The sequence below is a fragment of the Cydia strobilella genome, chromosome 20 (assembly GCF_947568885.1).
Source record: "Cydia strobilella chromosome 20, ilCydStro3.1, whole genome shotgun sequence".
Lineage (NCBI taxonomy): Eukaryota > Metazoa > Arthropoda > Insecta > Lepidoptera > Tortricidae > Cydia > Cydia strobilella.
In genome coordinates, this window is record NC_086060.1 from 8,023,415 (window position 1) to 8,040,145 (window position 16,731).

General features: G+C 49.4%; 1 protein-coding gene across 1 annotated transcript in view; it reads left to right on the forward strand.

The window, feature by feature from the left end:
- Positions 1-16,731, forward strand: part of LOC134750562 (huntingtin) — a 58,934-nt gene that overhangs the window by 31,721 nt on the left and 10,482 nt on the right. The window contains exons 34-42 of the mRNA XM_063685769.1: positions 1,124-1,317; positions 2,310-2,456; positions 3,578-3,751; positions 4,449-4,597; positions 5,016-5,143; positions 5,823-5,968; positions 7,182-7,248; positions 7,757-7,962; positions 16,107-16,245. Coding sequence (XP_063541839.1) covers positions 1,124-1,317; positions 2,310-2,456; positions 3,578-3,751; positions 4,449-4,597; positions 5,016-5,143; positions 5,823-5,968; positions 7,182-7,248; positions 7,757-7,962; positions 16,107-16,245 — 1,350 coding nt within the window. The remainder of the gene's footprint in view (positions 1-1,123; positions 1,318-2,309; positions 2,457-3,577; positions 3,752-4,448; positions 4,598-5,015; positions 5,144-5,822; positions 5,969-7,181; positions 7,249-7,756; positions 7,963-16,106; positions 16,246-16,731) is intronic.

A 16,731-nucleotide genomic window follows, 5' to 3' on the forward strand; every position in this document is an offset into this window, starting at 1 on the left:
TGTAGCCTTCTTCTAATGCTAAAAAAACGTGGTATAGATGGCGCTGTACGGCTCTGTACATTATGTGATACTCGAATCTGGATGAAATGAAATAAAATGAAATATATTTATTGCTAGATGTCTAAAGATGATGTCTAACAATTCATTCGGTAATCACAAACAGCGCCATCTATTTTAGCTGTCAACTACTGGGACATGAGTTTTTCGACTTTACATCTCTACAAAAAATAATTTTCGTTATAGTATGAATCTTTTCAAATGATTTTTACGCCTAAGTCCCTAATCTGTTAAAAAAAGCCATTGTTTCTTTTGGTCGTGCCACGCGCTCAGACAAAATAGCACGCGCTCAGACACAATGACCGACCGCTATCACAAAGGAAATAATGGCTTTTGTTTAACAGATTAGGGTCTTAGACGTAAAAATCATTTGAGAAAATTTATACTATACTGGGCAATGTAATACAAAAAAGACAGACAGGTACACGCAAAATTTCTACACGATCTATTCTCTTTTTATTAACAATTGTTAGCAACAAAATCTAATACCAAACATAGATATAATGTTACTTAAGGGGCCCCGGCAAGCTCGGTTCTCCATACAAACGTAGTTGCGCTCTCATTTTAAAACGAGTAGCTAGATTGCTCTGAAACGTACTTACAATAGGATAAGGTATATCTAGGTCTGTAATTAGTTTATGTAGGTTCAGATACAATAGTAAAAAAATACAGCGAATTTAAGTTTTTCATACAAAACTTGTTTTTGCTCTATTTCGTTTGTTTTATGAACTGGAGCTATATAAAGTAATTACAGACCTAGATATACCTCATGTCATTGTATGTGCAAAGTTTCATTACAATCCAACACGTAGTTTTAACCTTTTGGACGCCAATGACGGATATATCGGCTGATTGATTGATCTGTCACAGACCACAGAGCAACATAGACCTACGTGCATGCGCATAAAGATCAATTTCAGTTTTGACACTTCGGTGACGTGGCGTCCGAGGGACTCTTAAAATGAGAGCGTAACTTCGATTGTATGGAAGCGTCTTTTTGGCGGCAATTTCGTGGGACTTAAGTGTAATAAATAAAACAAGAACTAAGTACAACCATATTTTACAGGACACCAAACCCATAACACTAAATAAATACATAACGTCCGACGAAGACCCTAAACCTGACATAATCATCATAGGAGACAAACTGGTCACCCTCATAGACTACTGGGAGTCGAACTTATGTACCGACGGTGCGAGTGAAGTGCTCGGAAAATGCTATAGGAAACCAATTGAGAAGTTACTTGTCAGCCTGGCGAGGTAAGTTTATTCATTATCATACTTGTATTTAATGATTCATCATAGGAGACAAACTGATTACCCTCATCGAGGACTGGGAATCGAACCTCTGTACCGATGGTGCGAGTGAAGTGCTCGGAAAATGCTATAGGAAACCAATTGAGAAGTTACTTGTCAGCCTGGCGAGGTAAGTTTATTCATTATCATACTTTTATTTAATGATTCATCATAGGAGACAAACTGATTACCCTCATCGAGGACTGGGAATCGAACCTCTGTACCGACGGTGCGAGTGAAGTGCTCGGAAAATGCTATAGGAAACCAATTGAGAAGTTACTTGTCAGCCTGGCGAGGTAAGTTTATTCATTATCATACTTGTATTTAATGATTCATCATAGGAGACAAACTGATTACCCTCATCGAGGACTGGGAATCGAACCTCTGTACCGACGGTGCGAGTGAAGTGCTCGGAAAATGCTATAGGAGACCTATTGAGAAGTTACTTGTCAGCCTGGCGAGGTAAGTTTATTCATTATCATACTTGTATTTAATGATTCATCATAGGAGACAAACTGGCCACCCTCATAGAGTACTGGGAATCGAACTTATGTACCGACGGTGCGAGTGAAGTGCTCGGAAAATGCTATAGGAAACCAATTGAGAAGTTACTTGTCAGCCTGGCGAGGTAAGTTTATTCATTATCATACTTGTATTTAATGATTCATCATAGGAGACAAACTGGCCACCCACATAGAGTACTGGGAATCGAACTTATGTACCGACGGTGCGAGTGAAGTGCTCGGAAAATGCTATAGGAAACCAATTGAGAAACTGCTTGTCAGTTTGGCGAGGTAAGTTTATTCATTATAATTTCTGGGGATGGGTAGTTATAAAATAGTTTAACTGTATATCTGTTCTACAGATACAAAGTAATAAATCTTGGAAGTGAAACTTATATATTCTTTTGTATAACGAAACAAACCAAGCATATTCCCAAATCCTCATCTTTTCAGACTGGACATAGTAAGCAACATGGCGCTCATACCGCCCATAGCCTGGTCTTCCGTAGAAGTGGTCTCCAAGAAGGACCAGCTACAGAATATCGACCTGCCACTCCAGGCCTTCCAGGATATGGACGTTTTGGAAGCCTTCTTATTCAGGTCAGTATTTAGACCCATTATAATCAGCCAATTCGCTCCGTGCATGACTGTGGCGCCGCCCTAGTGGGGGTAGGACGTATTGCTTATTTGACACGATGTTTTCTTCAGCTAAAATTTCTTTAAAAATAGCTGTTACTCCCCGATTGTACTTTTGTCCCGAGAAATTTATTAGAATCCGAACCCAAGACCTCCGGTTTGGGAGAGCTCAGCGACCAGCGCTTTCACACCAACGACGACGTTATTATCTGTAACGTTACAAATATGTGCCATTTTCAACCAAAAGGGTACTTATTGTCGCTTGTCAGTAAGGCGCTATTTCCATATAGCTTCAATTAGAAATCAACCTTATCAACAAGCGACAATGTGGTACCTTTTGGTTGAAAACGTCACATATGTGGGAAAAAATCGTTGACGAAATAATCATCTGAACGTCGATATTTGATAAGTGAACACGCGATAATTTCGGTCGGTTATTCCAGAAATGTTTTCTCGAAAGTTTATCAAACCAATATATTATAAATATTCTGTCGTTGACACTGAGTGAATGAACTTCGGGAACCTTATTGTAACGCCATATGATCTGTTTACGGCCAAATAACTGAGTACAGTCTGGCAAAAAAGAGTAGAAATTAAATAGTGGCAATACTGTAGTGTCGTCCCGTTTTTTTAGATTGATTTGAAAGGTACGACACTACAGTGTTGCCACTTTTTAATTTCTACTCTTTTGCCAGACTGTAGGTACCTGTTTAAAGGGACCGCGCGTGAACTGTAGGGGGCACAGCAGCCCCCTTTTTATTAGCGCGACATTAAATAGTATTCTTATTTTTATAACAACTGTGGGGGGCAGCACCTTCAAAAAAAGTTCCTAAGTCAGGTTTAAGTTTCCATTTACTTAGCAAAATAGCAGACTCTCCAATGCGCATAGTCCCTTTATTAACCTTTTCGACGCCGTGTCAAACATAAAAGTTGTCATCCAGACGCCACGTCACCGAAGTGTCAAAACTGAAATTGAACTTTATGCATATGCACGTAGGTCTATGTTGCTATGTGGTCTATGACTGATTAATCGGTCTTTGGCGTTGAACCTACAGTCCAAAAGGTTAAACTCGTTTTTATTTCAGAGTGAACCTAATCGGTTGGTCATCGAAGAAGCAGTTCGAAGAAATTTGGGTGGTTCTCCTCGGCGCGTTGCAGGGTAACGGCGGGCATTGGGCCGTGCGGGGAATAACGCAGTTGCTGACAGGCGCTAGGTGCGCTAGACACGTGCCTAGAGACCTGGGCAGGACTAGCCGGGGGTGAGTGCAGTTTGACAAAACTAGCAAAACGTTTGAATAACTGACTGTAACAGATATTTTCCTTAACCCTTTTCCTGGCAATGTTTCTTTATACATAATGTAATACCCTCTTTTTTTAGAGCATTTTTTCCTCTATCAGGCGAGGCTTGAACTCACGATTTTATTTTTATTTACCAAGAAAAGGGTTAAAACAACTGTGTATAGGACGTGACAATAGCATTCATCCAGCTTGGACTAACTATTTTTTTTACATCATTTTAAGATCCGACTATAACATCTGCTGTACCGATTTTTTTTCATAAGATGCAATTATAGTTTGGCAAGCTATTTCCATCGGTAAAAAAGGTGGCATTTGAAAAATGTAGGCGCGGAGGGTCGGTCTATACAAAATTTGAATTTTGCGTTTTTTTTCTACCGACAAAGTTGGTTTGCCACATGATAAGTAATATAAATAAATAAATATTAGGGGACATCTTACAGAAATCAACCTAGCTTGTATTATGGCTGCTAGGCGACGATATACACGCTTATATAGATAAATATGTACATACTTATATACATAGAAATCACCCATGACTTCATCACACAAATAAATGCCCTTACCGGGATTCGAACCCAGGACCATCGGCTTCACAGGCAGGGCCACTACCCACTAGGCTAGGGTCTTCAAACATGTAAACATTGTTTTTATTAACAGAATCCAGCGACTGCGCAACATTCTAGTCGGCACTTCCTTCTTCTCTCAACTGGACACCATTAACTTGGAGCGGATCCCACTTCTGAACGATGACGCGCCGAGCTACCATTGTGCAGAATACAACGCCGATTACCTCAAACTGTCTGCAGGTAAAATAAACTTTATGTTGTAATTGTTAAGGCATTAAATAGCTTGTCACCTTATTTTGAAAGAGAAACCACTGAACGATGAAGCGCCGAACTACCATTTTGCAGAATACAACGCCGATTACCTCAAACTATCTGCAGGTAATTGTATTACATTGTGCAACGTGGGAGGTAAGTGAAATCCGCAGGCTGGAGTGAATTAAAGACTCGAGTAACAATATTCTTAATCCCGGAGTTACACAATGTTTCTGATTTTTGATCACATTTGCGATGAAAGAAACTAAATTTTAAGCGAATTCATTCTTTAATACGGTGACATTTCAAACATTACGGAAACCTAAAAAAGCGCTACGATTTTTCAAAAACTGGCTGGCTGAACCTACGACACTTTAGGTTGAAGTAAATGTGTATTTTTTTGCAGACATTACAGACTACGCGCCATACTTCGTAAGAAAAGAAGTGAAGCGAGCGAGAAAGAACCGAGACGTCGACGTGAACAGCTGTTTACAGCTTCTAATGGATGTTACTTCTCAGATGCTAGATCCTAAGGTAAACATTACGTGTCAATCTTAGACAAATCGAGTATTATGGTAAACTTAGGCAAAATTGTGGTATTTTTTTTTTAAATAATATATATATAAATATACTACGTCAATGGCAAACAAGCATACGCCTGATGGTAAGCGATCACCTTAGCCTATGGCCGCCTGCAACTCCAGAGGTGTTACATGCGCGTTGCCGACCCTAACACCCCGCACCCTCAAAATGAAATAAATTTTACGACGATGTATACAAAAGATCCATGACATAATGCTCATTTTGGTTCTGTATGTGCTACTAACATGTTGCCTAATTTCAGTCGTGTTGTAAACATAGAGCAAAAAATAAAAAATACTCTCTCAAAAAAAAAAAGACGACTGAAAAATGTGCCCAACACAAAGAGACGAAAGTAAGTAGACAGGTTCACCACCTAGGCTCAACATCTTCAACGATTTTTAGGGTTCCGTACCCAAAGGGTAAAAACGGGACCCTATTACTAGGACTCCGCTGTCCGTCTGTCTGTCACCAGCCTGTATCTCATAAACCGTGATAGCTAGACCGTTGAAATTTTCACAGATGATGTATTTATGTAGCCGCTATAACAACAAATACTAAAAAGTACGGAACCGTCGGTGCGCGAGTCCGACTCGCACTTGGCTGGTTTTTTTCCTTATCTTATCTTTTCCAGGCACCAACAGGCCTAGCGACCCGCCTGGCCCTGCTGACCAGCCTGGTATACTGCAGCGACGTGTACAGCGCCGCGGCTCAGTGGCGGTGCGGCGCCGCGCAGCTCATAGCGCTCAGCCCCGCCCAAGGAGATATCACTCAGTACAGGTACTACTAATAATATCATAGAAAATAGTTATTTGTGCAACAAGAGAGGAAAGTTGGTTTTTCTTGCGAGTGTTTATTTTGAGTCCCGAGAAAGCGAAAGATTCCATAATTGAATCACGAGCGAAGCGAGTGATTCTAAGGTAGAATCTTGAGCGTAGCGAGGGACTCAAAAACACGAGATGTAAAATAACTTTGCTCTCGTGTTGCACACATAATTTTTCACCTCAGTAGTGAGAACATATTAAAGGTTAAAATGTATTTCAAATTACACAGAATAAACAAAAAAAAAAGTATTATAATATGTACGATACGATACGGGACCGGACCGGATCGGATCGGACCGGACCGTACCGTACCGGACCGTAGCGTACCGTACCGTACCATACCATACCATACCATTAAAAAAAATGTAAAAAAGTACAAGGCCTTCACTAAATTAAAAAGCTACATTGTTTCACTCAGTGTTTTACCCTGGAGTAAGGAAAGTGCGACTTTCCTCACTCCAGGGAGTGACGAAAGTAGGCTTGTTCGAGCTACTGAGGTGAAAACGTTTTATGTGAATCTACAATGACATCTACAATAATGATGGTAAAATAGGACAGTACTTCAACACGCCAACGGAGTGACAGCTGATGTTTACGAGGCTTCATGATACACTTCACCCACTACAGGTACTACTAATAATAGAATTGTATAACATTTTATGTACATCAGCTGCAGAGATAACTGACCCCCTGCATAGAAATTAGTTTGCACAAACCATCTACAATAAGACGATATTTTAACACGCCAACGGAATGACAGCTGATGTTTACGAGGCTTCATGATACACTTCACTCAGTACAGGTACTACTAATATAATATAATAGAAAAACATCTTATGTGAAAACCATCTACAATTGGTGAAATAAGACTAACTTCAACACGCCAGCGGAGCGACAGCTGACGTTTAAGAAACTTCATGATACACCACTTAGTACAGGTACTACTACGGTTACGGGTTTAACGGCGATAAAAGTCACCAACTGTTGTATTTCTGTTGTCGCTATAACAACAAATACTAAAAACAGAATAAAATAAATAGCAAACGTGTTTTTTTTACCGTTTTTAGCGTAATGGTACGGAACCCTTCGGTGCGCGAGTCCGACTCGCACTTGGCCGGTTTTATAGTTCATCATGTGCCATCAATTACAAATGTGTAATTAATTTGCAGTGCGGCCGGGAGGGCTCTACTCGCTGCCATGCAACGGGCGTTGTGTGTGGAAAGGCATGATACGCAGGTATGCTATACATTTATTTTTACAACCATGTACAAATAGAATCCCGGTGGATACAAACTGTAATGAAAGCGGCTTGTTAGAATCGTCTCAATAAGAAGTTACCGTCTAAAGAAACTAGTCTTCTAAATTGTCCTACATATCGAAATTGAAAATTTTAACGAAGTTTGTAAGTGGGCATTTTCACTCAAAAGTGTACCATTTACATTTTTTCGAAAAAAAAGGGTTATTTCTACTCAGAACAGAATCACGAGGACTATCGATTTTAAAAGAAAAAAGATATATCCCCAATAAAATGTCAGTTTTGTAACGCATTTTCACATACATTTTGTATGATCCGTTACAAAACGGACACCCAAAATTTGTATGAAAACCTGAGGACACTTTTTTTCTTTGTCTCAATCCATAGTACTCGTGATTCTGTCTAAATAACCCAAAAGTTGATGGTTTTTTGAAAAAAAGTAAATTTTACATTTTTTTTTTAAACTTCCTTGTACTTATTTTTCAACAGGAACTCCAAACAGTCCACCAGAAGCTCCTGAAGTCCCTGGCCTCCCCCTACGCCCCGCTGCGTCAGGCGGCGCTGCAGGGCTGCCTGCTGCAGCTCGGAGACTCGCGGCGTGTCGCGCCCCAGCCCTCGCCCTCGCCCTCGCCCTACCAGGACCTGGTGACGCAGCTGGCGCACCACGTGCGGGCACATCTACCACATGATACTAGGTTAGTAGTACATAATGACCCCCTACGCACCGCTGCGTCAGGCGGCGCTGCAGGGCTGCCTGCTGCAGCTCGGAGACTCGCGGCGTGTCGCGCCCCAGCCCTCGCCCTCGCCCTCGCCCTACCAGGACCTGGTGACGCAGCTGGCGCACCACGTGCGGGCACATCTACCACATGATACTAGGTTAGTAGTACATAATGACCCCCTACGCACCGCTGCGTCAGGCGGCGCTGCAGGGCTGCCTGCTGCAGCTCGGAGACTCGCGGCGTGTCGCGCCCCAGCCCTCGCCCTCGCCCTCGCCCTACCAGGACCTGGTGACGCAGCTGGCGCACCACGTGCGGGCACATCTACCACATGATACTAGGTTAGTAGTACATAATGACCCCCTACGCACCGCTGCGTCAGGCGGCGCTGCAGGGCTGCCTGCTGCAGCTCGGAGACTCGCGGCGTGTCGCGCCCCAGCCCTCGCCCTCGCCCTCGCCCTACCAGGACCTGGTGACGCAGCTGGCGCACCACGTGCGGGCACATCTACCACATGATACTAGGTTAGTAGTACATAATGACCCCCTACGCACCGCTGCGTCAGGCGGCGCTGCAGGGCTGCCTGCTGCAGCTCGGAGACTCGCGGCGTGTCGCGCCCCAGCCCTCGCCCTCGCCCTCGCCCTACCAGGACCTGGTGACGCAGCTGGCGCACCACGTGCGGGCACATCTACCACATGATACTAGGTTAGTAGTACATAATGACCCCCTACGCACCGCTGCGTCAGGCGGCGCTGCAGGGCTGCCTGCTGCAGCTCGGAGACTCGCGGCGTGTCGCGCCCCAGCCTCGCCCTCGCCCTCGCCCTACCAGGACCTGGTGACGCAGCTGGCGCACCACGTGCGGGCACATCTACCACATGATACTAGGTTAGTAGTACATAATGACCCCCTACGCACCGCTGCGTCAGGCGGCGCTGCAGGGCTGCCTGCTGCAGCTCGGAGACTCGCGGCGTGTCGCGCCCCAGCCCTCGCCCTCGCCCTCGCCCTACCAGGACCTGGTGACGCAGCTGGCGCACCACGTGCGGGCACATCTACCACATGATACTAGGTTAGTAGTACATAATGACCCCCTACGCACCGCTGCGTCAGGCGGCGCTGCAGGGCTGCCTGCTGCAGCTCGGAGACTCGCGGCGTGTCGCGCCCCAGCCCTCGCCCTCGCCCTCGCCCTACCAGGACCTGGTGACGCAGCTGGCGCACCACGTGCGGGCACATCTACCACATGATACTAGGTTAGTAGTACATAATGACCCCCTACGCACCGCTGCGTCAGGCGGCGCTGCAGGGCTGCCTGCTGCAGCTCGGAGACTCGCGGCGTGTCGCGCCCCAGCCCTCGCCCTCGCCCTCGCCCTACCAGGACCTGGTGACGCAGCTGGCGCACCACGTGCGGGCACATCTACCACATGATACTAGGTTAGTAGTACATAATGACCCCCTACGCACCGCTGCGTCAGGCGGCGCTGCAGGGCTGCCTGCTGCAGCTCGGAGACTCGCGGCGTGTCGCGCCCCAGCCCTCGCCCTCGCCCTCGCCCTACCAGGACCTGGTGACGCAGCTGGCGCACCACGTGCGGGCACATCTACCACATGATACTAGGTTAGTAGTACATAATGACCCCCTACGCACCGCTGCGTCAGGCGGCGCTGCAGGGCTGCCTGCTGCAGCTCGGAGACTCGCGGCGTGTCGCGCCCCAGCCCTCGCCCTCGCCCTCGCCCTACCAGGACCTGGTGACGCAGCTGGCGCACCACGTGCGGGCACATCTACCACATGATACTAGGTTAGTAGTACATAATGACCCCCTACGCACCGCTGCGTCAGGCGGCGCTGCAGGGCTGCCTGCTGCAGCTCGGAGACTCGCGGCGTGTCGCGCCCCAGCCCTCGCCCTCGCCCTCGCCCTACCAGGACCTGGTGACGCAGCTGGCGCACCACGTGCGGGCACATCTACCACATGATACTAGGTTAGTAGTACATAATGACCCCCTACGCACCGCTGCGTCAGGCGGCGCTGCAGGGCTGCCTGCTGCAGCTCGGAGACTCGCGGCGTGTCGCGCCCCAGCCCTCGCCCTCGCCCTCGCCCTACCAGGACCTGGTGACGCAGCTGGCGCACCACGTGCGGGCACATCTACCACATGATACTAGGTTAGTAGTACATAATGACCCCCTACGCACCGCTGCGTCAGGCGGCGCTGCAGGGCTGCCTGCTGCAGCTCGGAGACTCGCGGCGTGTCGCGCCCCAGCCCTCGCCCTCGCCCTCGCCCTACCAGGACCTGGTGACGCAGCTGGCGCACCACGTGCGGGCACATCTACCACATGATACTAGGTTAGTAGTACATAATGACCCCCTACGCACCGCTGCGTCAGGCGGCGCTGCAGGGCTGCCTGCTGCAGCTCGGAGACTCGCGGCGTGTCGCGCCCCAGCCCTCGCCCTCGCCCTCGCCCTACCAGGACCTGGTGACGCAGCTGGCGCACCACGTGCGGGCACATCTACCACATGATACTAGGTTAGTAGTACATAATGACCCCCTACGCACCGCTGCGTCAGGCGGCGCTGCAGGGCTGCCTGCTGCAGCTCGGAGACTCGCGGCGTGTCGCGCCCCAGCCCTCGCCCTCGCCCTCGCCCTACCAGGACCTGGTGACGCAGCTGGCGCACCACGTGCGGGCACATCTACCACATGATACTAGGTTAGTAGTACATAATGACCCCCTACGCACCGCTGCGTCAGGCGGCGCTGCAGGGCTGCCTGCTGCAGCTCGGAGACTCGCGGCGTGTCGCGCCCCAGCCCTCGCCCTCGCCCTCGCCCTACCAGGACCTGGTGACGCAGCTGGCGCACCACGTGCGGGCACATCTACCACATGATACTAGGTTAGTAGTACATAATGACCCCCTACGCACCGCTGCGTCAGGCGGCGCTGCAGGGCTGCCTGCTGCAGCTCGGAGACTCGCGGCGTGTCGCGCCCCAGCCCTCGCCCTCGCCCTCGCCCTACCAGGACCTGGTGACGCAGCTGGCGCACCACGTGCGGGCACATCTACCACATGATACTAGGTTAGTAGTACATAATGACCCCCTACGCACCGCTGCGTCAGGCGGCGCTGCAGGGCTGCCTGCTGCAGCTCGGAGACTCGCGGCGTGTCGCGCCCCAGCCCTCGCCCTCGCCCTCGCCCTACCAGGACCTGGTGACGCAGCTGGCGCACCACGTGCGGGCACATCTACCACATGATACTAGGTTAGTAGTACATAATGACCCCCTACGCACCGCTGCGTCAGGCGGCGCTGCAGGGCTGCCTGCTGCAGCTCGGAGACTCGCGGCGTGTCGCGCCCCAGCCCTCGCCCTCGCCCTCGCCCTACCAGGACCTGGTGACGCAGCTGGCGCACCACGTGCGGGCACATCTACCACATGATACTAGGTTAGTAGTACATAATGACCCCCTACGCACCGCTGCGTCAGGCGGCGCTGCAGGGCTGCCTGCTGCAGCTCGGAGACTCGCGGCGTGTCGCGCCCCAGCCCTCGCCCTCGCCCTCGCCCTACCAGGACCTGGTGACGCAGCTGGCGCACCACGTGCGGGCACATCTACCACATGATACTAGGTTAGTAGTACATAATGACCCCCTACGCACCGCTGCGTCAGGCGGCGCTGCAGGGCTGCCTGCTGCAGCTCGGAGACTCGCGGCGTGTCGCGCCCCAGCCCTCGCCCTCGCCCTCGCCCTACCAGGACCTGGTGACGCAGCTGGCGCACCACGTGCGGGCACATCTACCACATGATACTAGGTTAGTAGTACATAATGACCCCCTACGCACCGCTGCGTCAGGCGGCGCTGCAGGGCTGCCTGCTGCAGCTCGGAGACTCGCGGCGTGTCGCGCCCCAGCCCTCGCCCTCGCCCTCGCCCTACCAGGACCTGGTGACGCAGCTGGCGCACCACGTGCGGGCACATCTACCACATGATACTAGGTTAGTAGTACATAATGACCCCCTACGCACCGCTGCGTCAGGCGGCGCTGCAGGGCTGCCTGCTGCAGCTCGGAGACTCGCGGCGTGTCGCGCCCCAGCCCTCGCCCTCGCCCTCGCCCTACCAGGACCTGGTGACGCAGCTGGCGCACCACGTGCGGGCACATCTACCACATGATACTAGGTTAGTAGTACATAATGACCCCCTACGCACCGCTGCGTCAGGCGGCGCTACAGGGCTGCCTGCTGCAGCTCGGAGACTCGCGGCGTGTCGCGCCCCAGCCCTCGCCCTCGCCCTACCAGGACCTGGTGACGCAGCTGGCGCACCACGTGCGGGCACATCTACCACATGATACTAGGTTAGTAGTACATAATGACCCCCTACGCACCGCTGCGTCAGGCGGCGCTGCAGGGCTGCCTGCTGCAGCTCGGAGACTCGCGGCGTGTCGCGCCCCAGCCCTCGCCCTCGCCCTCGCCCTACCAGGACCTGGTGACGCAGCTGGCGCACCACGTGCGGGCACATCTACCACATGATACTAGGTTAGTAGTACATAATGACCCCCTACGCACCGCTGCGTCAGGCGGCGCTGCAGGGCTGCCTGCTGCAGCTCGGAGACTCGCGGCGTGTCGCGCCCCAGCCCTCGCCCTCGCCCTCGCCCTACCAGGACCTGGTGACGCAGCTGGCGCACCACGTGCGGGCACATCTACCACATGATACTAGGTTAGTAGTACATAATGACCCCCTACGCACCGCTGCGTCAGGCGGCGCTACAGGGCTGCCTGCTGCAGCTCGGAGACTCGCGGCGTGTCGCGCCCCAGCCCTCGCCCTCGCCCTCGCCCTACCAGGACCTGGTGACGCAGCTGGCGCACCACGTGCGGGCACATCTACCACATGATACTAGGTTAGTAGTACATAATGACCCCCTACGCACCGCTGCGTCAGGCGGCGCTGCAGGGCTGCCTGCTGCAGCTCGGAGACTCGCGGCGTGTCGCGCCCCAGCCCTCGCCCTCGCCCTCGCCCTACCAGGACCTGGTGACGCAGCTGGCGCACCACGTGCGGGCACATCTACCACATGATACTAGGTTAGTAGTACATAATGACCCCCTACGCACCGCTGCGTCAGGCGGCGCTGCAGGGCTGCCTGCTGCAGCTCGGAGACTCGCGGCGTGTCGCGCCCCAGCCCTCGCCCTCGCCCTCGCCCTACCAGGACCTGGTGACGCAGCTGGCGCACCACGTGCGGGCACATCTACCACATGATACTAGGTTAGTAGTACATAATGACCCCCTACGCACCGCTGCGTCAGGCGGCGCTGCAGGGCTGCCTGCTGCAGCTCGGAGACTCGCGGCGTGTCGCGCCCCAGCCCTCGCCCTCGCCCTCGCCCTACCAGGACCTGGTGACGCAGCTGGCGCACCACGTGCGGGCACATCTACCACATGATACTAGGTTAGTAGTACATAATGACCCCCTACGCACCGCTGCGTCAGGCGGCGCTGCAGGGCTGCCTGCTGCAGCTCGGAGACTCGCGGCGTGTCGCGCCCCAGCCTCGCCCTCGCCCTCGCCCTACCAGGACCTGGTGACGCAGCTGGCGCACCACGTGCGGGCACATCTACCACATGATACTAGGTTAGTAGTACATAATGACCCCCTACGCACCGCTGCGTCAGGCGGCGCTGCAGGGCTGCCTGCTGCAGCTCGGAGACTCGCGGCGTGTCGCGCCCCAGCCCTCGCCCTCGCCCTCGCCCTACCAGGACCTGGTGACGCAGCTGGCGCACCACGTGCGGGCACATCTACCACATGATACTAGGTTAGTAGTACATAATGACCCCCTACGCACCGCTGCGTCAGGCGGCGCTGCAGGGCTGCCTGCTGCAGCTCGGAGACTCGCGGCGTGTCGCGCCCCAGCCCTCGCCCTCGCCCTCGCCCTACCAGGACCTGGTGACGCAGCTGGCGCACCACGTGCGGGCACATCTACCACATGATACTAGGTTAGTAGTACATAATGACCCCCTACGCACCGCTGCGTCAGGCGGCGCTGCAGGGCTGCCTGCTGCAGCTCGGAGACTCGCGGCGTGTCGCGCCCCAGCCCTCGCCCTCGCCCTCGCCCTACCAGGACCTGGTGACGCAGCTGGCGCACCACGTGCGGGCACATCTACCACATGATACTAGGTTAGTAGTACATAATGACCCCCTACGCACCGCTGCGTCAGGCGGCGCTGCAGGGCTGCCTGCTGCAGCTCGGAGACTCGCGGCGTGTCGCGCCCCAGCCCTCGCCCTCGCCCTCGCCCTACCAGGACCTGGTGACGCAGCTGGCGCACCACGTGCGGGCACATCTACCACATGACACCAGGTCAGATCAAGAGGTTAAAATCAAAAGGCAGTCACATGGTCAAATGACCATGAAGTGTCTGTCAAAAATAATCCGTTAAATTTTAATTTTTTGTGACAATTTCGGCCTTGACAATCACAGTGTTGCGATTTGCACAAGTAAATAAAAATATTTGACAATTACGCCCATTTATTCCTTATTTTGAAAAGTATCACTTCAAAGTAGGCATTCATACTCTCTCGTGGTGGTATAGAAATGGAATTATGGCCAAAGTAAAAGATTTAAAATGTAAAAAAATAACACTGAATTTGGTGTTTAAACATCTGCAATAATTATTCCGTTTTTTATTCTTCATTTAAAATAAAAGTCACATGATTTAGTCCCTTTTATTTTATTCTGGAATAACGAGTGCAAGAATTATTCTTATTCAAATCGATTGGAATAAGAATAACATTTCTGTTTTAATTCTTATTCTTATTTAAGTTAATTTTTGCCCAACTCTGAAAGTAGGCATTCATACTCTCTCGTGGTGGTATAGAAACGGACTTATGGCCAAAGTCAAAGATTTAAAATGTAAAAAAATAACACTGAATTTGGTGTTAAAACATCTGGAATAATGATTCCGATTTTTATTCTTCATTTAAAATAAAAGTCACATGATTTAGTCCCTTTTATTTTATTCTGGAATAACGAGTGCAAGAATTATTCTTATTCAAATCGATTGGAATAAGAATAACATTTCTGTTTTAATTCTTATTCTTATTTAAGTTAATTTTTGCCCAACTCTGAAAGTAGGCATTCATACTCTCTCGTGGTGGTATAGAAACGGAATTATGGCCAAAGTCAAAGATTTAAAATGTTTAAAAAAACACTGAATTTGGTGTTTAAAAGTATGAATAATGTTTAAAACATGCTTATTCCATGCGTTTCCCCTTTTTTGCCATTTGCCCCCCATTTCACCACTTAAGTTGATTTTCTAAAATTTTATTTTATAAAATTAAACCTATTTTATTTAATCAGTGTTAACAATTTCCATTCCGGTTCCATTTAAGCTAGATGCCTAGATGGGCATTTTTTCCGTAAATTTATATAAAATCATGTAAATTTAATGTTATTTGTGCCCAGAATCATGAGCTAATTTGTTTATTTATTTAAGCTTTATTGCACAATACATGAAGGTACAAAAGGCGGACTTAATGCCTTAAGGCATTCTCTACCAGTCAACCAATGGGTTAAACCAGAAAGATTAAGTGGGTGCATTGACTTTTAAAGTAAATGAATTTGTAACCAAGACTAAATGAATATAAACTATATTGATAAACTTACACATATACTTAATACATAGATAGATACTATACATATTTATATACCTAGTGTGAATCACTAAGTTGACGAAGAAGAAAGTTTGTCAAAGAAATACTTGCGCAACATGCGCTTGAATGTGAATTTGGTTTGCGCTTGTCTGATAGAGAGTGGGAGATCGTTCCAAAGTCTGATAGCCTGGACAGTGAAAGAATTGGACATGAAACCCGTGATTTCATGCTCATAGGAAAGAAACAACGTCCCAAAATTTTCATACATTTTACGTACTTTCCATTTCGTTACCGCCGTACTCGGCCGTGCAAAATGTTTGAAAAACGGTAACGGAATGGAAAAATAAAACTTGGGACGCTTTTTTCCTCCTAGTAGGAACGAATGAGCTCGTGATTCTGAGTAGAAAAAACATTAACCTATTTTGGAAAAAAAGTCCAGTGCATCACTACAGAAAAAATGGCCAGAAGCGGCTACATCGGATACTTTGGTTACGGAGTTTTAAATTATCATATATTTTGTTTCAGGTTGTCGCTATACGAGCAGAGCCTCTACTGGGCCGTTCTGTTCACTCTGATAGAGCTCGGCCATCCGGATCTCATAAATATCGCTGTGGACTTCGTCCTAGCCAAGCCTAGGCATTACTGCATAGATCTAGTTGTCAAGGTAATTCAATTCCACACCAGCTGAGCCACCTTCCCTTTCAATTAGTTTGTAAGCATTATCGTGTACTTTTATTATGTACCTATGTTACAACTTCTTGAATAAACGTCTTTTATTATTATTATTTGTATCTCCTTCGATATCACGGGTCTATAAATCCCGGTCTTTTGATAGGCTTGCGTGGGGATATAGATCCAACACGTAGAGGCCCCTTGGAGAGCTTTAATGTCATGTAGAACGCCTGCTGGAACCCGTTCACAGGCGCAACAATAGACACCCATTATTATTATTATTATTAATTGAAAAAAAATGAAAAATGAAAAATATATTTATTTTGCACACACAAAAATGGGAATTTACAGATGGAGTATACATGAGGTTGCGCGCATACGGCGGTACTTATATTTATATCAGTATGAACAGGGGTCCCCAAACTAGGCATAGCCTGTATCTTAGGCGACCAGTTAGTGAATTAAAAACTAGATTGAA